This window comes from Salvia hispanica, chromosome 3 (assembly GCF_023119035.1).
Source record: "Salvia hispanica cultivar TCC Black 2014 chromosome 3, UniMelb_Shisp_WGS_1.0, whole genome shotgun sequence".
Lineage (NCBI taxonomy): Eukaryota > Viridiplantae > Streptophyta > Magnoliopsida > Lamiales > Lamiaceae > Salvia > Salvia hispanica.
Genome location: NC_062967.1, coordinates 36,362,157 through 36,386,132, shown reverse-complemented (window position 1 = coordinate 36,386,132; position 23,976 = coordinate 36,362,157). Strand labels below are relative to the sequence as shown.

At 37.4% G+C, this 23,976-nt stretch overlaps 5 protein-coding genes and 1 pseudogene across 7 annotated transcripts; 5 read left to right on the top strand and 1 right to left on the bottom strand.

Moving 5' to 3' along the window:
• The first annotated feature begins 682 nt into the window (after window positions 1-682).
• On the top strand, window positions 683-4,155 carry LOC125210008 (annotated as a pseudogene).
• LOC125214933 lies at window positions 4,044-6,133 on the top strand. Of its 3 annotated transcripts, XM_048116170.1 has the most exons (4): window positions 4,044-5,040; window positions 5,159-5,258; window positions 5,332-5,413; window positions 5,886-6,133. In XM_048116170.1, exons 2-4 carry the CDS (start codon window positions 5,181-5,183, stop codon window positions 6,020-6,022), a joined length of 297 nt encoding a protein of 98 aa, XP_047972127.1. In that variant the 5' UTR covers window positions 4,044-5,040; window positions 5,159-5,180; the 3' UTR covers window positions 6,023-6,133. The 3 variants fall into 3 exon arrangements, with proteins under 3 accessions (XP_047972127.1, XP_047972128.1, XP_047972126.1); XM_048116171.1 differs by lacking the exon at window positions 4,044-5,040 and having other exon boundaries at window positions 5,047-5,258; window positions 5,889-6,133; XM_048116169.1 differs by lacking the exon at window positions 4,044-5,040 and having other exon boundaries at window positions 5,047-5,258.
• Window positions 6,134-7,550: 1,417 nt separating this feature from the next.
• LOC125210007 (serine/threonine-protein kinase prp4) lies at window positions 7,551-13,398 on the top strand. Its single transcript, XM_048109584.1, has 15 exons — window positions 7,551-8,137; window positions 8,216-8,330; window positions 9,083-9,181; window positions 9,285-9,484; window positions 9,630-9,698; window positions 9,842-9,914; window positions 10,249-10,405; window positions 10,496-10,787; window positions 10,882-10,996; window positions 11,083-11,246; window positions 11,347-11,421; window positions 11,521-11,935; window positions 12,236-12,299; window positions 12,635-12,688; window positions 12,833-13,398. Exons 1-12 carry the CDS (start codon window positions 7,685-7,687, stop codon window positions 11,707-11,709), a joined length of 2,001 nt encoding a protein of 666 aa, XP_047965541.1. The 5' UTR covers window positions 7,551-7,684; the 3' UTR covers window positions 11,710-11,935; window positions 12,236-12,299; window positions 12,635-12,688; window positions 12,833-13,398.
• LOC125210006 lies at window positions 11,713-16,282 on the top strand. Its single transcript, XM_048109583.1, has 7 exons — window positions 11,713-11,935; window positions 12,839-12,853; window positions 14,633-14,865; window positions 15,119-15,212; window positions 15,365-15,402; window positions 15,486-15,621; window positions 15,793-16,282. Exons 1-7 carry the CDS (start codon window positions 11,713-11,715, stop codon window positions 16,206-16,208), a joined length of 1,155 nt encoding a protein of 384 aa, XP_047965540.1. The 3' UTR covers window positions 16,209-16,282.
• Window positions 16,283-16,301: 19 nt separating this feature from the next.
• Window positions 16,302-17,110, bottom strand: LOC125215822 (30S ribosomal protein 3, chloroplastic-like). The gene is made up of 2 exons (XM_048117389.1): window positions 16,823-17,110; window positions 16,302-16,668 (listed from the first exon to the last, which is right to left on the bottom strand). Exons 1-2 carry the CDS (start codon window positions 17,033-17,035, stop codon window positions 16,390-16,392), a joined length of 492 nt encoding a protein of 163 aa, XP_047973346.1. The 5' UTR covers window positions 17,036-17,110; the 3' UTR covers window positions 16,302-16,389.
• A 2,562-nt stretch (window positions 17,111-19,672) lies between these two features.
• Window positions 19,673-22,629, top strand: LOC125212019 (aluminum-activated malate transporter 9-like). The gene is made up of 6 exons (XM_048112022.1): window positions 19,673-20,075; window positions 20,157-20,294; window positions 21,033-21,302; window positions 21,388-21,521; window positions 21,593-21,739; window positions 21,812-22,629. Exons 1-6 carry the CDS (start codon window positions 19,778-19,780, stop codon window positions 22,451-22,453), a joined length of 1,629 nt encoding a protein of 542 aa, XP_047967979.1. The 5' UTR covers window positions 19,673-19,777; the 3' UTR covers window positions 22,454-22,629.
• The last annotated feature ends 1,347 nt before the right edge of the window (window positions 22,630-23,976 follow it).

The window sequence follows — 23,976 nt, the reverse complement described above, 5'->3', positions numbered from 1 at the left end:
TTGTAATAACAAGTTCATAACCATTTGCCGAATCGGGATAACATTTTTCTGTAAAAAATTAAGAAAATGCAATTGTTGGAAATAACTAATACTCGTGTTTGAAGTCTATAAATACATTTAACACGTCACATACATGAAATGACAAACAACTTAATTGCCTTTTCCCAAAATAGGATTATTTTCCGGAATAATTTTTGTGAGTTTTCATTTTTCGAAGTTGTATCAGATTCATATGCTGACAACGTAAATAACAAGAGAAAGAAAAACGGATGAAAAAACAAAAACATGCTGGTGCTACATTCGAGAATAAGGAATAGTTGAAGGGTCTCTGTGCAAATGAAATAGTAGAACGCACGTACCTTCCTCCGTATCATCGCGGCGCCCAAACACAATCTCAGCCGCCCGTTTCAGCCGCGATACCCTAGGCCGCCTTCTATATAAACTGATTTCAAACCGAATTTCAATTTTAAAAATCCACATAATAAAATCGAAAAATTGAAAAGGAAAGCTAACTCATTTTCTTCTCTCTAAGTTATCCCCATCCTCTCCCCTTACTTTATCCACTAATTTCGAAATTAAATGGCGATGAATAATACGACGACGGCGTATGCCGGTTGGGAGGAGGTGTTGTTTTCGACGGAGAAGGGGCGGCGGAGGTTCACTATTATCTCAAATGCTGCGGCGGCGGCGGCAGAGATCTGGTGGTTGTGGGGAAGGAGAAGAGCGCTAGGAATATGCCGTATCATTACAAGATTAGGGATAACAAATTGGCGCCCTCGATTTTGAGCGGCGCTTCGGGGGTGAAGTTGAGGTCGAGACGAGAGGTCGTCGACTGGCTGGAATCAATAATTTCAGGTTCCATTCATTTTCATTTTGTTGATTGTCTGGGCTGATTTGTATCCTCTACCATGAAATGTGAGTTATTGGGGTAAAAGTGTTTCATTTCGGTGGTGGTGAGTTAGTTCCTAGTTTTGTTTTGTTCAAAATTTTCATTCTTTTACGTTGTTCATATGATTTTCTTCGAATTGAGTTTCGATGTTTTGTTCTCGATTTTGACCGTTTTGTGTTTTCCAATTATTTGAATCTGGATATGCTCTTTTGCATCTGGGAGATTTTTTTTTTTTTGGGGGGGGATTTGGTTCGTGTTTTCTTTTCTGGAGCATATTTTACCTTTCAATGTGTGTTTCTCCAAATATTTATGGGGATGAGTAATAGTATCACGTTTTCCGCTTTACCCCCAAATTTACTGGGTGAGTACTTTCTGGTGTTTTTTTAAGTACTATATATTCTTCGAGTTAAATTGAAAAGGTTGAGTTTAAGTTCTGGCGGGATCTGTGAGAAATGGGTGCAAAAACTGTTATTCTTGCTGCGTCTTTTATGTTTGAGCAAATATACTCCATGAACGAAATAAATTTTGGTTCTGGTTGTTGGGGTGTTTTTCTCCGTCTGGTGTCTTCTTTTATTGCGGCTACAGTTTTGGGTAAAGCAATGGCTTGAATTAACAAGTTTCTATATTTACTTGCCATAAGTTAGCGCAGCCTTGTCTCCCGGATGAATGGTGGATCTGTCTTTTGTCTGAATTATAAGTATATCTTTAGCCCTATTCTCCATGGTGCTTAATATATCTGTGGCATTTAGGAGGTTGGCTGCACTGTTTTATGAGAAATCATTTTACTTTGAATATCCTTTTAACCTTTCTCTTTTCAATCTTGAAAAAACCATCTTAACTCCAGTGATGCTCGCAAAGATTTGTAAGTGCTAGTTGAGAGACTCAGAACCCAACTTCCTTTTATTGGTGAACATCTGAAAGTTCTCACACAGTCAATACTATCTTCCTCTGTGTTTGCTTAATTTTTCTATGTTTGATTTGTGGTGATCATAACTTGGATGCAGAGTGTAAGCATATGCAATTTGTACAGACAGTTTTAACAGTTTGTTTGCTTTTAGTCTGATTTTCAGTTAAGTCTCTAATGTAAATGCATGTTCTACTAATTTGTTAAATTTTAATGAAGCTTCTAGAAGGTGGCTCTTTCTTGTTATGCTAATTGTTTTGTGTACCTATGCTTTCAGATGACCAGCCGAATAGTTCTAGACAATTTGGAAGTAGTATGGATAGGGATTTGGATGATGACGTTATTGAGGTTAGTTAGTGGCATGGTTTCTGTTTGTGCTTATGGTTAAACCTGTCATTGCCAGTGATTATATTGGTCCATGTGTCTCATTTTGCTTGATCTTTTTAGGATGTTATGAAACAGAAGTTAGGTCGGTATAAAGCTGAATCTATGTGGATAGGTTCTTCGTGGATGTGCCGGAAAAGGCGTAGTCATTATCAATCGTTCTGTCACAATGGAGCTGTGATTTCTGTAAGCACAATTCCCAAATTTGCTGCTTTTACTGGCAATGGCATGCAAGTGTTATCATTTTTGTGCTTTAATATTACCTCTTCTAATGCTTTTTAAGTAAAAATCTTCCCTTGACTCGCAGGCTCAGGAATTTGTGTATGTATTGGCTGAAGAAGGCAAAAGACTTGTTGCTTACTTAGATGATATGTACGAAGACATCAGAGGAAACAAGATGGTTGTGGTACGATGGTTTCACAAAATTGATGAGGTTGGTTTTGTTTTACCTCATGATTATAATGACAGAGAGATTTTCTTTTCTCTGTGTCTTCAAGATCTCAGCATAGAATGCATTGATGGATTAGCAACCGTTCTCAGTCCAGAACATTATGAGAAATACATAAGCGAAGCAACAAATACACTGTTGATGCCTTTTGTGTGCTCTAAACTCTTTGAGAATAATGATGTTAAGCCTTTTGACATAACACGAGTTAAAGGTTATTGGAAGCAGGAAATATTCAGGAAGTCAAAAAGAACTGTTGGCGAGTCTGTTGGATTAAAACCCAACAAGAGAATTCGCTGGTCTAAAGAGAGTGAGCTATATTCAAAGTCCCCTGACAATGGAGAGTCTGGTGTGACCAGTTTACAAGTCATTAGTGGCACTTCTCTAGAGTGTAAAGTGGGGGTAAAAAAGGTAACAAGAAGGAATATGGCTCCTGTATATCTTTGTCAGCTCGAGATAATACTCCACCACCCAAGTCTGATAAATATTTTGCTGTCGGCTCCCAAGTTGAGGTGCTTTCTCAAGATAGTGGCATCAGGGGCTGCTGGTTCAGGGCTTTGATTATTAAGAAACACAGAGATAAGGTCAAAATACAGTACAGGGATGTCAAGGATGCAGTTGATGAATCAAAAAATCTAGAGGTAAGGATGATGTTAGTTTTTGTGCTTTAGTAGTTAAAGTAGGATTCTTTATTGGAGTTACTAATTTGTTCTTTCATTATATGCAGGAGTGGATCTTGGCCTCTCGAATCGCTAGACCAGATGCATTTGGTATTCGCTTTGTCTGGAAGGACCACTGTTAGACCAACCCTGTCTTCTGAAAAGGGGAACATATCTTGTGCAGTAACTATCGGCACTGTTGTTGATGCTTGCGGCATGATGGATGGTGGGAAGGGATTGTTGTGAAGAAAGAATCTGAGGATAGGTTTAATGTCTATTTTCCAGGTGTGTATGATTAGCTTCCCGTTATTTGTTATCCGAAATAACTGAATATACTAATACTGATATCGACATGATCATTGCAATAGACGCAAAAGCAAGAGTTTACGTTCCATGCTGGTGATTTGAGGCATTCAAATGAGTGGTTCGACAATACGTGGCAAAATATCAAGCAAAGGCTGGATGTTCTATCGGCTCTCTATGGCAGCAACAAAATATCCGATACCAAGAAAGATGAGTTGCCTTCATTCGATAACAGAGAAATTGCTGCTGCTTCCTTGAACGAAGATGCTTTGCATCAGAAAGTGATCAAAACAGGCGATCCAACGCCAGTCCGAGATGGTAAAATGGTAGTTGAGTCTCAAGCTTTCAGAGACCTAACAAAAGATTGTCTGCTTGGTCAGCTGCGATGGAGATCATCAGGGAAAAGAAGACGCTCTCGAAGCCCTGTCAAGGCCGGAGTGGAGGCAGCATTCAGGGATTCTTTGTTAACTCAGCCTTGAAGTTAGATCCAGACAACTGTAAATCTTTAAGAGATTCTCGTTTCAGTTCATCTGTCGTCCCACCTATGTCAAACTTGGTTGTGTCAAGGTGATGCTCCTCAGTTTCTGGTGTACATATGCAGCTGTTGTTCAACCTGACTTAGAATGTAGATTTCCATAATTTTGTGTAGAGAGATGTTTAGAAAATCGAGAAGCGCAGCCCCTGAAGAGCTTGCCCCGTGTATAAATTAGGTGACCTGAGTGTGCCATGTTGCTCTCAGATCCTAGGCAGTTTTGGTGTAGCAAAAAGCTTTAGGTGATTCCCAATTACTTAGGATGTATCTGGATTTCTACTGAAATCCGTTGTAGACTGTAATTATTCTTTTTAAATCAAAGTTGTGTAAGTTGTTCCATTCAGCTTCTAATGAAATCGTGTGTTATTCTAAATTCTCTCTGGAAGCACGTTTTTTTTTGTATGTGCTGACATAGTATTTAGTAAATATTATTTGTTGCTTAAAATGAAACAAAATATCCAATTTCTTGCAGTTTATAAGGTCTTTTAAAATAAATTTCCAGAAATCCTCTGTCTAAGTCGTAGCCGTGTGGAGAATGATCACTCCATAAAATAACACTAAAAATTTGATTGTCCAAGTCAAAATATGTTTATTAAGAGCATTACAATTTTCAAGAATCTGGAAAACGAGTACTTAGTTTTACCTGAGACGGATGACCTCCCACCCAAATACAATCCTTTTACCCATATAATTACCTAATCAAAAATTGACCTGATTGGTTTCTCACAGCAAATTATGAGAGGTAATTGAGATTGTTGAATCTTCAAAGCAACATTAGCCCAATAATTATTATGTGTGAAGAATTAAATTAAAGCCAGTGTGGGGGCCCTTGATCAACTTAAGCTCTTTTTGTCAACTCCATCACATTTTCACCACTTTGGCAAACATCTAGTAGGAGTACTATATATGGAGTACTTTATATGAGTGAGTTTTATCTGAAAAATTCCCTTCCTTAGATAGCATCGTTGTTTGTGTTGCCAACTAAAAAAATAGGCTTTTCCACTATCCTTTATTTGTGATCCTTTTTGGCTTGTTTGATTAGTGTTTCCAGTAAGCTACAAGGCATGTCCATGGCCACTTTCCACGGCCGCCGCCTCTCGGAGACCACCCTCGCCGCCGTGGAATCACTAGCTCTGCCCCTTGTGAGAGCACTATATACATTCATTATAACCTTTTTTGCTGTTTTTTTGTTGTGTTAATTTGGTTGAATTTCAGGTGCAAGAAGTGGTGTTTTTGGCTGATTTCCGGTGCCCCAAGTGCCAGAGGAGGGTGGCGGAGATTATGGCCAAAATGAATGGTATGTGAAATTCCGCCATAGGATTCTCTTCGCTAATTGACTTTTTCCTTTCTAGTGACATCTACATTATATTTTCAGTTTTCTTGATTAATTACATAATTTGAGCGATGGCTAACTTGCTAGAATTAATTGCGTGGGTGATTATTTTTTATTACTCCATTTTTTATGGAGATCGGACAAAATTTGAACTCCAAATCTTGTTTTTTTGTTGGAAGGAAAAGTTGGGAGAATGGAGAAGTTGTCTCTGCCTCATAATAAACCAATTTTAAGTTTTAACGCACTGTCTTTTCACCTACTACTAAATTCCAAGATTTTAATATACTGACAAAGAATCACAGCTTGCGCGATAGCTATTTTTCTATTCTTTTTCCCTGCATGTCTGGTAAATTTATTTTGTTATGGTGATCCAAGTAAAACATGTGTCAATGTCATATTAGCATCTAAATTCAAATAGTTGCTCGTTTTTGGTAAGCAGGGGAAACTCAGTCGGTGGTGATTAGTGTATTGGAGAAGACGGTGACGCTGACGTGTGAGGGAAAGCCGGCCAGCCGGAACTCATGGAGCAAGACACCCCTATTGTTGCGCCTCTTGCGCTATTCGTGCAATTAACTTCTAACCTAATGTACTTGAGGATCAAGACACATTTACTTACTTACTAGTGCAGATTTGTAAATAATATTCTGTCACAATACTACAATGTTTGGAACATTTCCTTTTTTATTTAAAGATTTAGAAACACATTTGGTAAATAAGCAACAGAGCAAGGTAATGGTGCGTGTAGAAGATTCGTTCCAACGGATCTAGCCATTAAGTAAAGGAAGAAAATGAATCGAATTCTAAAAATTGAAGTACTTAGTAACGCTAATGGCGGCACTGAGCAAATTCCTCCTGTCCTACCATAGTTGGTTTCAAGATTTTTTCAAGTTTTAATGTGAACATTTTCAAGATGTAAACTTTAATGGTATAGAACATTTTCAAGATATAAACTTCAATGGTGGAGTTACGTACTATCTCCGGCCTTTTAAAAACAAAACTTTTGAATCTTTACATTTTACATCGATCCCACAATCTATTAACACTATTTTTACTATTTTTTTCTTTTCTTCTTTTTATTTTACCTATTTTTCATTTCCTCTCTTTTTTTATGGATTATTTTACTAATTCTCCCCTCTTACTTTACCATTTTCATTTAGGTTTTTAAAGTTTCTATTTAGTATATTCTCCTCTCTTACTTTACCAATTTTCACTTAAAATCAGTGACGCTTCTAAAGTTTCTATTTTCCAAAGGAGTGGTAGGAGTAGCTTTTTTTCTTTGTATAGATATATTTTTTGAATTAAAACTACAGTAGAAATCGAATTTCAAGTAATTAGAATAATTTGGTAAGAAAAATTATTAAAACTTTAGGGGTAATTGAATTGTCCCTCTTTATATTCTAGCCATCCGCAACGCGTCTCTATCCGTCTCTTAACCGTCTCATCTTTTAACTATTCACGGCCCCGCACTTTTTCAAATTTCATCTCTTAACTAAGAGACAACACTCGATCCCTCCATATCTTAAACTATTCATTCAATTTTATTTTTTATTTTGAATTCAAACAAATTCAATTAATAAAAACACACTTCGTTAAATAAAATAAAATTACAATTTAAATACCTAAAAAATAAAAAAGACATAATTAAAAAATTAGAAATTACAAATTGCACACTTAAACACAAAAAATATGTGTTTGTGTTGTGTAAAATGGAGAAGAGTATATATAGAATAAAAAATTTAAATATGACCATTGAACGGTCATATTACCGTTTTTTTTTAATTTTAATTTTTTTTTTGAAAAATTGTTTTTTTTTTAAAAAAAATTGAATTACGACGTCATATTCCGACGCCCACTCGGAGTCAGGCGAGTGGGCGCCACGCAGCCGCTCCAGCGCACTCGCCGAAGGCCGGTCTCGCGAGCTCGAGGCCGGCCTCGCGGGACGCGTCGAAATGCGAGATAGCTGTCTCGCCGGGACGAGACGGTCCACATCGCTTGCCTCGACGTTGCCTCGCCTCGTCGAGACGAACCGCGGCGAGCGGATGCTTCTTAGGTACTTAAGAATTCCATAAGATCTGTATGAGTCACAAATTGTTTGGCTATTTGTTCGCGGAATATTGAATCGATAGATTTGGCGAACTTACCCTAACCCTACATCTGCATCTCTTCCGCAATCAAGATTTCATCGCTGTACCTCCTCTACCCTAATTCTGTTCGTTAACCCTAAACCCAGCGACTATGCCCGGTGATTCGATTGAACCAACGCGCCGCAAGCACCGCCGATCCTCCTCCCCCGACGACGCGGAGGAGCAATCCAAACGCCGCAAACATCGCCATCATCACCGCCACCGCCACCGGAGTAGCAAAGAAAAAGCAGAAACGACCAAGCTGGAAGAATTGGATGGTGATAGAATCGATGATACCGAGGTTGAATTAATGAAATTGGAAAGCACTACGGAGAACGGTGTAGGTTCTTTGAGCGAAGTTCCGGTGAAGCGTAATGATTTTTCTGGGTTTGATTATGAGATGGAGGAAGGCGAGATTGTGGAGGATGATGGTTTGGTTGATTTTGTTAATGATGATTCTGACAAGTTCAAAAAGGATGTTGGGTTTGGGGATATTAAGAAGAATCCACAGTCTGATGTTGAGTTTCGGGAAATTAAGAAGAACGGATGTGATGATTTTAACATGGTGTGTTCAGTTCCCCTTACTCTTTCTTACATTAGTTGTTAATCCATAATAGCATTCATTGCTTCATGGGGTTTATAGGTTCTTTCGGTATCTGTTGCATATGTTTGTTTCATGAATATGGTTTTTGTGTTTTCTTATAACGTCGTCTTTCAATTTGTATATGAAATTTTCCACATTGCCAAGTGTTACCAGAGTTTGTTAGTATTTTGGAAGTTGGAACTCGATATCATGAGCTCCCATACTTCCTCCTATGTTTTTGCAATGAGTTTCTGATCAAATCAGTAGTGATAGGAAGATGTTCTGCGTCTCATGCAAATAATCTTGCTGCATTACATGGATCCGGCAAATTTTATGAAAAGGGGAGTCTTGCACCCGTAATTACATTTTGGTGTCAGGCAAAGTTCCCTTAGGCGTTTCCACTTTCCAGAAGACTGAAATGATGGCTTTGAATTGATTGTAAGACTTGGTTACATGTACAGAACTTATTTTGCAAGCATTGTTAGTTATGTATGATTTTGGCTTGTTGAGTAGTGTTCCTTCATTTTGTTTCTTTTCAGGGATTTAATGAGATAGTTTGGAAACAGTTGATAAAAAGTTTCAGAAATTGGGGAAGGACAAAACAGATAGCAAAGAAAGTGCCGAGATAGATCAGGAGAGATTATCTAATTCTGTGAGTCTTGCAAATGGTGGTTATGGACATAAATATCAGGAAGTGGATAGTACACGTTCTCTAGAGATGATAAGAGATTCACAACTTTGTTGATGAAGTTGATCGAACAGGTTTGAGGAAATTCATCTTCTGAAAGCCTGGGGCGGATCCAACTCTCATGAAATCACTGAAAGAGATCATATAGTAACCTATTGAGGTCTCCTGAATTGTCTAGGAAGGTCGTCCGTCCCGGTCCGAAGTATCTACGTGAAGCTTCTGTGGAGACCCCTATGTAGGGAGAGGAAACATCGGAGTGGATCTGACGATGAACGGACTGTTAGAGATGCCAACTTACAGACCCAGCTGCAGGGACATAAAGGATAAAGAACGGGAGCGTACTTCTCATATATGGATATTGGATGTTAATATGTTGTTTACTGTTTGATTTTTTCTTATGGTATTTTTATGTTTCGTTAATTCTTGCACCTTATGTGTCAGTAGTGGATACAGAGGGAGAATCTTCAGCACAAGTGATATCTGCTGAAGTTCTACCGGAAAACTCTGACAATCAGGCCGAAGGAGCAGATGATTATGTTCCTGAACCGTCCTTTGCTGTGGGGAAATCGCCTTCACAAAATGGTCTTTCAACTGTTGAAATGGCCACTGGAACTGGTGGGCTAGGAGAGGGTACCCCCAAGGTATTGTTGTTACCCTTGATTTAAAACATTTTGTGTATTATCAGCAATCATGAATGACACCTTTTGTTGGTTGTTTGTGTGGTCTTTATATTGTAATCATGTCAATTGTCAAAGAATGATGTGTTTCCTTATGGAATTGTTGCAGAGCGAGAGATCCAATGATATGTTCTGTGATGATATTTTTGGAGAATCACCTGCCGGAGCTCGTAAAGCGGTTAGTCGTGGTTCTTTTTTACTGAATTAAATTTTTAATTGAAGTCATGTTTAATCTTTCCCCATGTTGTAGTTCTTTGATGTGCTTCTCTTTTAGGAGCCATTTATTGCTTCTCTTCTTATTTGGATCATACACTTCTTCAGGGTAAAGGGGATGGTGTAGCTGCTGAAAAGAGTGGACTTAATGACAATTGGGATGACGCTGAAGGTTACTATGGTATGTGCCTGACCATTAATATCTCTGGTTCATTATGTCTGTATACATGTTTTTATAATGATCCATGATATCATCTTTGTGATGCTTTTGGCTTGGTTAAATACCTATTTCCTGGTAAAACATGTTTCTTTTATAACTCAAAACATATCATACTTGGTAAAAATTGGAGTTTTTGGTGGAGTTGGGTTTGGTGAAGTCTCATTTTCATGATTCGGATTATCGCCAAACCCCCAAGGTCTATATGCCTATTTGTATTCGTGTATCTGCACTATTTCTGAAAGTGTAAATTTTCTGTTGGATCTAATTGTAGCCTCATTATGTTTTTGACAACCAGGCTACCGTTTTGGGGAAGTACTTGATGGCCGTTATGAGATAATAGCTGCCCACGGAAAAGGTGTATTTTCAACTGTTGTTCGAGCAAAGGATCTAAAGGCAAAATCTGATGATGCTGAAGAAGTAGCAATCAAAATCATACGTAACAATGAAACAATGTGACTACCTTTCTTTAGCTTTAAATAGTTGCGATCATTGGAAACCCTGTGCTGACCATCTTAATGTTTGTGTTTTATCTTCAAATACAGGTATAAGGCAGGTATGGAAGAGTTGGTCATTCTAAAGAAGTTAGTCGGTGCTGACCCTGAGAGAAAGCGCCATTGTGTTCGTTTTCTTTCTACCTTCAAGTACAGGAACCATCTATGCTTAGTTTTTGAATCTCTTCATATGAATTTACGTGAAGTTCTGAAGAAATTTGGTCGTAATATTGGCCTGAAGCTTACAGCTGTGAGGGCATATGCTAAGCAACTATTCATAGCATTGAAACACCTGAAAAATTGTGGTGTTCTTCATTGTGATATCAAACCAGATAATATGCTGGTATGCTGGCAGCTTCCTCTTCTTTTATTTTCTAATTATGTTTTAGCTTCCCTGTATACCATTTTGAATTGATAAGTTTGATTTCTTTCTCTAGGTGAATGATGCAAAAAATGTGTTGAAGCTTTGCGACTTCGGTAATGCCATGTTTGCTGGTAAAAATGAAATCACACCATATCTTGTTAGCCGTTTTTATCGTGCCCCTGAGATAAGTAAGTGTGACACTATTTGCTATGTAATATTGCTTTCTTTTTTATTCTTTTTTCTCATAATTAATCGGGTTTATTTCTGTCTTCAGTTCTAGGACTATCATATGACCATCCTATGGATATTTGGTCAGTTGGTTGCTGTTTGTTTGAGCTTTACACCGGGAAGGTCCTATTTCCTGGTGCTACTAACAATGACATGCTTCGTCTTCACATGGAACTGAAAGGTCCTTTCCCGAAAAAGATGCTGCGTAAGGTAAGTAAGAAGTTTGGTTGTTTGTGCTGGGCATTTTTGATGCCCCTATTTTGTTTGTTTTGTTATTTGATGGTCATGTGTACTTGCTACTTTGTTCCAGGGAGCATTTACTGATCAGCACTTTGACCAGGATCTAAATTTTCTTGCAACAGATGAGGATCCAGTCTCCAAAAAGGTTGGTATGCTACGTTTAGATTGCTTAGCTATCCCTATATATAATACTCCACTTTCATGTCATCTTTGCTTTTGTTGAATTTTCACTCTATTTTGGCAGCCGATAAGGAGGTTGATTGTGAATATCAAGCCAAAAGACTTTAGCACATTAATTTCAGGATCCCCGGGCGACGATCCAAAAATGGTTGCTAATTTTAGAGATCTTATGGAAAAGATATTTGTCTTGGATCCAGATAAGAGGATGAATGTATCACAGGCCTTGAGCCATCCTTTCATCACGGGCAAGTGAACCATGATGATGATTTCTGACTACAGAACTGCTGTTGCATTAGATACTCATGCATTTGGTCTCGTCTCAATACTGAATTATCTAATTGGACATTTATCTGTCTTTGTCTTCTGTCTGGGAGCGAGAGTTCAGGAGACATTGAATGGGGCATGGTTGGAGTTCTTTGAGATGATCTTGGGGAAGGCAGTTATGGAGTTCTATCCATGGATTGTTTTCTGTTTCTATTGTAAGAAACTCACTGAAGGCGTTTCCTTTGCTTGTACTAATTGTTAATGATGACAATCAAGAAAGCTTTAGAAATCATTGTTTTTCAGTCATTCGGGTTTACTTCTACTCTCGATCTGGTATTATTAGTTACATTAGTGGCTCTAGTTTCCTCAGCATAGAGATCTGAATAACACTGCCTCCACCTATATATATGTATATAAGACATACTTTTTAAATCTGTTTCTTTTTCGGGATTTTATTCCTATACTCTATTGTAGGACATTTGGTTCTGGAGAGTCTAATCTAATCTTTCATTCAGGACCCTTCATATGCTATGAGGAAACTGTTCAATGGTTTAGATGATTAAAGGCATTCTGGAGAAGGTACCTTGGTTTGTCTTTTAGGAGTTTATGTGGTACCTTTAAGAACTAACCAATTTGAACGCGAATTATTCTAATGATTTTTATTATTCACATTGGTTTGGGTAGTCAAGTTCATGAATGGTAAATTTGACAGCAATATTTGCCCTTCTCTGTGACTCGTCTATTAGCATCTGAATGTTTGAATGAATGCTTGCTAGTAAATTCATTGTTGGTTTATTTTGTTGCACCATATGTGCCTTCGCATGGGTTTTGTTTTCTTGCTTCTGCCTTAGAACTTTCATATTACGTACATTGATGTTGACATATATCTGATCCATGGTTTGGTTGTTCTGGAGGACTGTATGCCCTGAAGATGTTTGGATACTGCTCTGGAGCATGAAATAACTCATGTAAGTTTCGCGTTTGACATTTCTATTCCATTTTTCTTTTTATCTTTTTCTTTCTCTGTTGGTGGAGGGAGGGTGTTTTGGTAATGTTCCATTCAATAAGTTGTTCCAAACCTCAATCATGACCGGCATCTGTTGTGTTTGTAGGTTGAGCATCCCTTCACACTGGTAAGTGATTATGTGTTGCCTATTGTCTTCAGTCTCTTTCTTTTTTAGCTGCTAATCAGGTTTCTGATGCTAAGACGTCCTTGGCATCATGTTCATCTATTTATTCGATTTCATTCAAATGACTGCCCAATTCGTTTCCATTTTTTTGATTGACAAACCCTGTGTCACCTTCATTAGGCTCATTTGATCTAGAATCAATTATGTCTCTGTCTTTTAAGTTACTGTTACTTGTGGCAAGCTTATAATCAATATTCTCGTCTCATTGATATTTTGTTGGGGATTCTTCTTCAACTATAATGTTTCTGCGTTCGTTGAAAATATGATGCAAACGTGTACCTGTGAAGAGCAACGATGCTAAGCTGGTTTCATAAAGCATAAATACCTTAGGAATTGTGTACTTGACTAAACTTCCCAATCTCCGAAATTCAATTTTGATTGCCGGAGACTCACAAGTAGTGATGCATTATCTTGTTTCATTTGTCCATGAGCAAATGTATAGAGACTAAATCTGTGATTGATGTGTTCTTGGTCTTATTTCTCCTTCATGCTTTGTATCTTCACTTTCTACCACTGTTCATTTTCATACACGCAGAAACGAGGTAACTTTTTCTGTTTAATATTTTGTTTAATGATATGCAAATTGTGTTAGATGGTATCTGGCAGAGTTCTCAGCTTTGTTCTTTTTAATTTACAGTCCCTTTTCCCCATGAAGCATGTATATTTATCTCTTCTACATAATTTATAGCAGTTACACATACCCACCATGTACAAACTGTTGAATCCTCGTCTAAATTGCTTATTTGCGTCTGGATTGCCTTGCTTCAGCCCAGCCCTGTGTTATCGAAGGACTGCAAGCCGACACCACAATCCACATCTGTATTCTTGACTAAGTTCCTCCGTTTGAAATAATAATTGAAAGAAGATGAAATAGCTGGACTGAAACGTAAATTAATCCAACTAAAGAAATACCTTGAATATGTTAAGGTATTGAAAAAGTTAAAACAAATTATTTGAATGCCTATTACAGAATATACTAGAAATGATTTTGACCGAATTTTTATGGAAAAGTAGCATACCACATTGTATGCTTTAACGAAAATGTCAATATGAGCTAATGGCATACATTTACTTTTAACGATCTTTTTCGAAAATGCTAAATTTGTGGTACGTTTATTTTTAGTACGGTTACCAAACTGATTTTTTGTATGCCATATTGAAATCTGATCTATCGATTTTTAGTAGTATATCGTATCAACATCGAGTATCTTGTAATCTTACGAAATACTGTATTGAAATCCTTAAACCAAAACAATACCTTTATTTGCTATGGTATGATCATAAAGAATTTGATATAAAAATTTGGATATTTACCATACCGCGTACTGTTACTATATTGAAAATTTGGTATTTAAATGAGGCGCCAATATATGTGATACAGCAATTTCAGCTGAAATTGCAGGAGCAGCAGGGTAAGTAACTGGAGGCAAAATAAATCTTTAATGACTAGTATCATGCCACCTCGTCATTATTCTGTTAATAGTCTCAGTTCTGTTTCCGCCCACTCTCTACTCTCTACTCTTAGCTCGTGAATTCGATATTTTCCGGCGTCGAATAGAAAAACCGGACTACCGCCAGCGGCGGCGGAGTAAAGACATTCGAAGATGCAATCCTCCACAGTGACATTATGCACCGCCGTTTCTCCGCCGGCGATAAATTGTGCTTCATCTAGACCGTTGCGAATCGTCAATTTTAAAACACCTGCTTTGATTTCTCGTGTAGATTTCATCGGCGATGACCGGATTAAACGACGCAGTCTGTCAATTTCTAGTAGAGGCGCACGGCGGTTGCGTTTGAATCGAAATTTCATTTCTAGCACCACTGCCGCAGCTGGCGGCGGCGGCGGTGGTTCCGTTTCGGAGCTGAACGACGGCGCTAGGAAACTACTGCAGGTTATTCTGTGGATAGCTGAGGCTGTTTATATCGTTTGGCTCTTCTTACTTCCCTATGCTCCTGTAAGTGTAGCTCCTTTATTTAATCAATAATTTAGCTTAATTTCTACTTTTTTAGGTATTAAGTATTTTTATTTCCGCAGCAGCTCTGTTTATGGATCAATTCATTCATACTTAAGTTTGATTGTATCTGTGAAATTTCATTAATGTTTGAGATTCTGAGGAGAATGTGATTGCAGATGTTGCTCTTTAGGCATAAATCATAATGCAACTTCGAAATGAATTAGAATTTTACTGCTGATTTATTTGCTTGTAGGGGGATCCTGTCTGGGCCATTAGTTCAGAAACAATCAGTTCTCTGATAGGCCTTTCACTCAATTTCTTCTTTATTCTGCCTTTGACAAACTTAGGTAATACTTTCTTCAGTTGCATCGTCGTATTTTATACGGATATATATGCTACTTACTCTCGAATTTGATGCTACGTGATATCAATTTGCTGCTGTTTTATGGCTTATTGCAAGTATCGTGATCATGTGTGATATTGTGCTTTGGCAGAGCAGTCGGTATTCATCTCATTGAGGCACCAGTTCTCCATCCAGTAAGTTTTGCTGGTACAGCAAACTTTTAGGGCCTCGTTCTGTTTTAGGCTGATTTCGTATGCTGTTATCTTGTTTTGCTTAGATGTCTGAGGGATTATTCAACCTTGTTATTGCGTGGACGCTGATGTTTGCTCCTCTGCTTTACACTGATAAACTGAGAGGCAGATTCAAGGGATCAATTGATGTATTATGGGGCTTTCAGATGTTTCTCACAAACAGTATGCTTCTCAACTTGTTTGTGCTTGCCACACACACACACACACACACAGTCATTTGATATTGCTTTGCCAACTATGCTTTCATGATATTACCCTTTACATGCTCATCTCATTTGCAAATTCTATAGTTTTAATGATTCGGATTGTGTCCTCTACTTTTATTGGCTGCAGCGTTCTTGATTCCTTACATGGCTATACGTCTGAACGAGGCTCAAGAGGACGACACTCCAAGAAAGACCTCTCAACTTGGTTCAGTCATGACAAACGGAGCAGCCATTGTTGGACTCACTGGTGGGATTGTAAGCTTGCTGTCGATAGTTTGGGCCTTTTACGGCCGAGGAGATGGTAATTTTGGAGATTTGGGAGAAAGACTGGAGTTTCTGCAAAACTATCTCGGATCCGAGAGACTTGCCTACGCCTTCATCTGGGATATCTGCCTGTACCTAGTTTTCCAGCCATGGTTGATAGGCGACAACCTCCAAAACATCCGACAAGACAAAGTTGATTCGGTTAATCTTCTCAGATTCATCCCAGTAGTCGGCCTAGTCGCCTACTGCCTCTGTTTAGACACCAGCAAAGAGACATAGCCTTATATACTACTACTACATGTGTTACTAATGCCTTGATTATTTAACAGATTCCAAAACTTCATTCTTGAATATGTGTTATATCTTGATAAGTTTGCAATGAAAAGGGCCCTTTCTATTGAGAGTCAAGCAGGTAAAATTACATCACAAAGTCAAAATATTACAACATGAAGTGCCGAATTCAAGACAGATTGCCACCACTCTGCTGCCAGAGATTGATGATGTCCGTGGCCTGATTGAGAAGAATGATCATCTTCTTCTGCGAGATCCACGGCTTGCTCTCTAGAGTCGCCTTGAGCTCTTCCCACGCATCCTTCCTCGGCCAGAAGAAGTAAGGGCTCAGCGGCACGGAGCCATGCCCCGGTATGCTCTGATCTAGCCCGAGACCGATGTTCTTCTCCATCCATATGAACTTCAGCACCAGCTGCGGGCCACCCACGGTCTGCTGCTTCACAGCTGACTGGTAATAATGTATCGAAAACACACACTCACTATGTGCATTTCATGATTGGTAATGTATAATAACAGTAGATATATAAATTGTGATAGAGCAATGCTAATAAAAATTGAATCTTTTTTTATGGTGAAAAGCTAATTGAGCAGTGTAGGTGAACCTGAGGTTGTGGGACGATTTCGGCGGCAGTTTCTGCCGGAGCTACTTCGGCGGCGGCGGGCTTGAATTTGAGGTGAGTAGAGCGCAATTGGGAAACTCTTGGGTTCACAGAAAATGAGGTTTTTGAGGGTGGGGAGGAGAGGTTCTTGAAAACAGAGGAAGGGCGGCTTGTAATAGGGCCCTTTATGCTTGGTTGCACTGACATGGATAACATCTTCTGCTTTTCTCAAAATTGAGAGAGAGAGAGGAGAGGAGAAGGAGAGATGGAGAGGATTGATGTGATAACTGATAAGGTATCCAATCTAGAAGAGAAGGGAGGGGTCATGGGCTTCACAGTTGGGCTTTTAATAAGACTAAGGATCGATTTAATAGGGCCTTTTATGCTTTGTTAAACTGACAGATGGGCTTGGTTTTCTTATCTAATTTTTTTGTTCATATTAATAGAATTTTAAAAAGACATGGATTAAAACGTTTTGGCTAAAAGATCAGATTTCTTTGGTTGAAGACCATGGTTATTGCATCGGCCGATCCAATGATTATTTCATGTGTTGTCATGCCGATTTATAGGTACTTTGAAGAATGTGACAACATGTACTTTGAAGAACGTGACAACATGCCATGGATTTAAGACTGCTTTGTGCTCAATTATAGGTATATCGAAAGATGTGACAAAGATTTAAGATAACTCCGTACCAAAGGTAGGAGTCGAACCTCTTGTCATTTGATTAAGGATGGTCGGGTTATATTCTACTCGACCGGTTCAATAAAAAACGGATTAAACATTGACTAATCAAATAGTAAGCCATAAACTTAATAATTATATTGGAGGATGTCACACGAAAATCTAGAGAATCAAACTAGTCAACAATAATTATGTAATTAAGCACTAACTTACAAACACTGACACCATAAATAAATAAAATCATAAAACAAAGAATGTTTATATCAATAAATATCTTGCATAATGATTTGACAATGAAATCTCTTCAATAGTAGTAGTCCCGAAGTTTACATGTTAGTCGCGTTCCCAACAGACGAATGGCTCTAGGAGTTTCGAAAGAGATACAAAATTCATTGAAAATATGTTTACGGCAAGTACGTCTGTTTTCGTACAAAATTGGTAAAATATAAAAGAGAAAAAGAAAATCAGTTAAAGCATTATTAGTTGATAATGAGACTCACAAAAATTAGTAGATTCACCAAATTAGTAGTGTAATGTGTGGTGAATTTTTAAAATAAAAGATGCTCTAAGAGACTGACCAGAATAAAATATTTTTTGGTGAGTATATACATTCTTTGTTCCTAAATAGGATTATGTATTGTTGTACTCCATTTGCAAGTGAAGAAACACTTTTTTCTTGACAACGACTTATACATCTATATTTTTGTATATTATTTTGCATTATCTTTTATGATATATTTATATGGTTGTTAAATTTTTGATTTATTTATATGATTTATTTTGCTTACTATGAGATATTTTTTGAATATATTCCATATATTATTTTCTTAAAGTCTCTCTATCTATCGATTACTCTCTCTTTCAGTGTATTTTCTCCCCATCTCATATTTCAGTGTTACTTATTAACAAACTTACAAAAGTGATTGTGTGGAGAAAAGTTGTGGTTTATGTCGTGAAAGGATAAAACAACTTGATATATGGATAATATGTTAATATATGGTTATTGCCATGTGGTATTTACTCATTCGTAATGAAAACAACCAAAAGTGCTGAAAAAAGAGCATTATCCCTTTCCACATCAATGGAAAGCTACAAGAAAATTGAGATATTTGATAAAAGTTTCCATTTCTGAGTTGAAAGGCCATGTGAATAGTTCATGCAAATGAATTATTCATAAATATCACAACCGTGAAAGCTCCTAATTAGGTGGCCTGAAAATATGTATATAAACAAAATGTAGAATGCGACAGTTTTATCATTTACTCCCTCCGTCCGTGAATAGGAGTCCCGTTTTTCCATTTTAAGAATCCGTGAAATGGAGTCCGTGAATAGGAGTCCGCGAATAAGAGTCCCGATTCACTTTTACCATAAATGGTAATAGGGTCCCACCTTCCGCTAACTCATTCCACTCACTTTTCATTTATAATTAATATATATACAAGTGAGACTTTTATTCCACCAACTTTTTTCCACCCACTTTTCTTAACATTTCTTAAAATCATGCCGCCCATGAATGAGACTCCTAATGGCGAACGAAAAGAGTATTAATTATTAAAAAAAGTGATACTATAATTACTATTCACAGCTGAGAGAGCCAATGGGAATTCTTACACCTGTGTTCATAGTTGATTAATTATTTCAGACAAGATTCTATTATTATAAGAGTTTTAATTATTTCATTTTATCACTACCATGATGTACAATCATTAATCATGGTGTTTATTTGTCTTCTTATCATAAACCAATTAAAAATATTTCCTTTTTCCCTTTTTACGATTTAAGCATTAAATTTAAAGATTGAAATTCAAATACAAGACCTTTAGCCTCTGACATATACTCCACATTACTTTACCGCTATGCCAATACACCGGAGCTTTTGCTTTTTCAAAATTAAGTAGATCATGGCACCATTAATTAACACTTTTGTAATCAGTTGTAGTGAAAAAATTATGTACTAAGTTCAAGTCCTTTTTCAACACGTTCTTGCTTGAATATATTAAATTGAATTAAGGTTTGGTAACGAAGCTATATAACCAAAATTGTCAGCATTTGAATATGATTTTGACTCAAGTGTTACTACTTTACTACAATGAGTAAGTTGTAACTAACTGTGTAAGAAGTCAATTAGAAGTGATGTCTAAATCCCTATTTAATTATGATCTCTCACAATAATGCTGCAATAGCTTCAGTTAACAAACTTAACAAACTGAAGAGTTCTGCATTCATTCCTTCCTTCATTCAATCAATCAATCAATCTTGAAAGCAAAGAAAAAAATGAGCAAAAATAGCTTGCTCTCTGTAGCTAGCATGGAAAGCATTGAGGAACACACCTCGTGTCTGGCCTCAGCGTGCAACGGGTTAAAGCAGCAGTGGCGCGACTCTTTTGATTTCGCGAGAAAGGCGTTGGAGATGGGGCGGAAGGATCTGAGAAAGGCGGTGTATGCACTCAAAATGGGCTTTGCATTAGCCCTTGTTTCATTGCTCATATTCTGGGACATGCCTATTGAAGATGTGTCCCAGTATTCAATCTGGGCCATCCTGACTGTCATTGTGATGTTCGAGTTCAGTATAGGTAGGCACGGGCCATTGATCATAGTGTGTTTCTTGCTTGAATGATAGAGCAGTGATTGTGTGTTTGTGTGATATTGTGTAGGGGCAACGTTCATCAAGGGATTCAACCGCGGATTAGGCACCTTTTCGGCTGGAATACTGGCGTTTTTGTTTGCGGGGCTATCTATCTTGGCTGGACCATGGGATAAGGTTGTGATTGTTATAAGTTTCTTCGTCACTGGTATGTTTCTAGAAATGGGACTAATCAAGATTTCATTTTTTGCTTCTGCTAATTGAAGTTGCATAGGTTTATGAGATGGTTTTTACTTTGTTTCAAAAAATGGGACTAATCAAGATTTCAGTTTTTCTGGAATAAGTTTATGTGAGTGTGTTTTCACTTTGTTTCAAATGGGACCAATCAAAATTTCATTATTTTTGCTGGTAAATGAAGTTGAATAAGTCCATGTGACTATTTTTTACTATGTTTCATGAAATTGGACTAATCAAGATCCCATTTTTTTTCTGCTAATGAAGTAGAACTAGTTATGAGACTGGTTTGTACACTGTTTCAAGAAATGGGACTAATCAAAATTTATTCTTTTTGTGTTTCAGCTAAATGAAGTTGAATAGGTTTATGAGATTGGTTTTTAACATTTTCAAGAAAAAGGATTAATCATGATTTCAGTTTTTTCTGACTGGTTTTTACAGTGTTTCAAGAAATGGGACTAATCAAAGTATATTCTTTTTGTGTTTCAGCTAAATGAAGTTGAATAGGTTTATGAGATTGGTATTTTAATATTTTCAAGAAAAGGGATTAATCATGATTTCAGTTTTTTCTGCTAAGCGAAGTTGAATATGTGACTGGTTTTTTACTCTGTTGCAAGAAATGGGACTAATCAAGATTTCATTTTTTTTCTACTAAATGAAGTTAAATAGGTTTATGAGACTGTTTTTTACTCTGTTTTATCATGGTTTGCAGGCTGTTGTGCATCGTACTTGAGGCTTTACCCGACAATGGCGCCATACGACTATGGATTCCGTGTTTTTGTGCTTACATTCTGCATACTAATGGTGGCTGGGAACAGAAATGGGGGCTATGTATTGGCAATTCTTACTAGATTGGTGCTGATTGCTCTTGGTGCTTGCATGTGCTTCGTCATCAACATCTGTGTGTACCCTATCTGGTCTGGAGACGATCTGCACCGCCTCGTCGTGAATAATTTCAAAGAGCTTGCTACATCTTTGGAAGGTCTAAATCTGATTCGTACCAAAAAACACTCAACACATACATATCATCTTTCCCAAAAAGGTCACTTTTTTTATCTGCTCATCAGGTTGTGTCAATGGCTACTTGGAAAGTGTTAACTACGAACGAACGAGCAGCCGGTTCATGACTCAAGCATCCAGTGATCAGATGTATCTTGGCTACAAATCAGTCATAGAATCTGCAAGCAGAGAGCAAACCTTGGTAAAAAAAATTTGAACTTTATTCATGAATTAGTGCCCCATCATGGTAACATAACTCTTAACCATGTGCAGTTAGGTTTTGCTCTATGGGAGCCGCCTCACGGGCGCTACAGAAAGCTTCACTATCCGTGGAAGACGTATGTGAAGACGAGCAACGCTGTTAGGCACTGTGCTTACACTGTGATGGCACTCCATGGATGCATTATGTCTGAAATTCAGGTAACTTTTAGTTTCTATCATGTTTCAACGTTGTTAGGTCGATTACTCGGGTTTAACTTTACAAGATCTCAGTCACCACCAGAGAAACGGAAGGTGTTCTGTGAAGAGCTCAAGGAGGTGAGCACTGAGGGAGCAAGGGTTCTGCGCGAGCTGGGAAGCAAGATAGACAAGATGGAGAAGTTAGGAGGATTCAAGAACATTCTAGACCAAGTGCACGTTGCGGCTGAGCATCTGCAGAAGAAGATAGACCATAAATCATTCCTCCTTGTGAACTCTGAGAGCTGGGAAGTTGGGAGCCCCAGGAAGGATCTAGAAGAGCTAGATGATCCTCCACAGCAGCATCTTGGCCTAAAGTGTTTGAGTGAAACCTCTATTTACGCGCATAAGGCTCAAACGCAGATGCCAGAAGAAGATTTCCCGCCTATGCAGAATCTGAGGAGGCTTGTGCCATGGCCTTCCTCATTTTGTTTGGTGGAAAGTAATGGAGTGTTGGTGAGAGAAGACGAGGCCAAGACTTATGAGAGCGCGAGCGCCTTGTCACTTGCCACGTTCGCCTCCCTCTTGATTGAGTTCGTGGCGAGGCTGCAGATTGTGGTGAACTGCTTTGAGGAGCTCAGTGAGGAGGCAGAGTTTATAGATCCTGATGTTGTTGTTCTAACAGAATGTGGAGGCCTTTGGACAAGGCTAGTGAGGAGTTTGAGGTTTAAGAAGTGATTTTATATTGTATAGTTTGGATGCAAAAAATTTCAAAGATTTGATCTTTAATTAAAAATCTGTCTCAATTATACTAGTCTTTGTGCTTGGTTGAACTGAGATGGTTTGAGTTCACCGTAACGTGACCTTTAAATTTCTGTTTATTTCTAATAAAATGAGTTCACACTTCACCCTCACCGTAATGCGTCCTTTAAATTTCTGTTTATTTGCCAATCGAAATGAGAGAGAGTTGTTGGGAGAAGATAAGGTATGAATCTTGAAAAGAGAGAAGGCCTCTAAACTTAATTTGGCTTTCAATAAGATTTTTGATTGAATTAGGCCCACACCAATAATATACACTTGAGTTTTTTAAGTATAAATTGTAATAAGAAAAATCATAGTACTATTATTTTTGTTAAATTATGGTACCTCATATAATATTGATCAATGATCATATTTTGACTGTCTCCATAACTTTGAATAATCGATACTACAATTCATGAATTTGAACAAATATGAATCCAAAATATTTCATCAAGAAAAATATTAAAATTCGTAGGTTTTTACTACTGGTTTTTGAAATTGGGAGACATTTGGCAAAAGTTCATGGTTTTTTCTTCCCAACAATTTTATCTTTAATTTATTTTGAAAACCTTTGATTGCCTTATCAAGATTTCAAACGTTTTATGTGGAAGATCAGATTTTAATCATTGGCTAATCAATACTTAAATTATTGATTTAATTTATTAATAGTAGGTCATCATATAAATATTTATATTGGAGCTTGTCAGACGAATATCAGCAGAATCCAACAAGTCAACAAAAATCATGCACTACAAATCCCTAACTTACACACGGCTGCATCCATATAAAAAAATCGTCAAAAATATTCATTTAATTATTAACTTGCATAATAATTCGACACAGCACACCTTATGTCTGTAGCTCTACACAAGTAGAGATCTTGAAGAAGAAGAAGAAGAAACCGACGTTAACGTGTTAATTATATATGAGTAATAAATAAGTTTATATACCGAGAGTAATACTTACTTTATGTAATTAGAAATTGAATGATTTTGTTAATGTGCCAAATTAACAAAAAAAAATATCTATGATTGTTGACATGTGTGGTTTACTAATTTGTAAGGAAAAAATAGCATTATCTATTTCCACATTAATTGAAAGCTACAAGAAAATTGTAGTAATAATACTCCCTCCATCTCAGATAATTTGGGACACTTTGACTCAGCACGGGTTTTAAGAAATCTAATGGAAAATGAGTTGAAAAAGTTGGTGGGATGTGGGTCCTACTTTTAAAGTATTAGTTTTATAATAAAATATGAGTAGAAATGAGTTAGTGGAATATGAGGTCCACTACCAAAAATGGTAAAAGTGAAAGACAAATTATATGGGATGGCGAAATGGAAACTGGGTCGAATTATCTGGGACGGAGTATTTGATAAATTAAAAGTTCCAATTTTCGAGGTGAAATCCCATATGCGAATAATTTATGCAAATGAATTATATTCGATAATAGCACCATA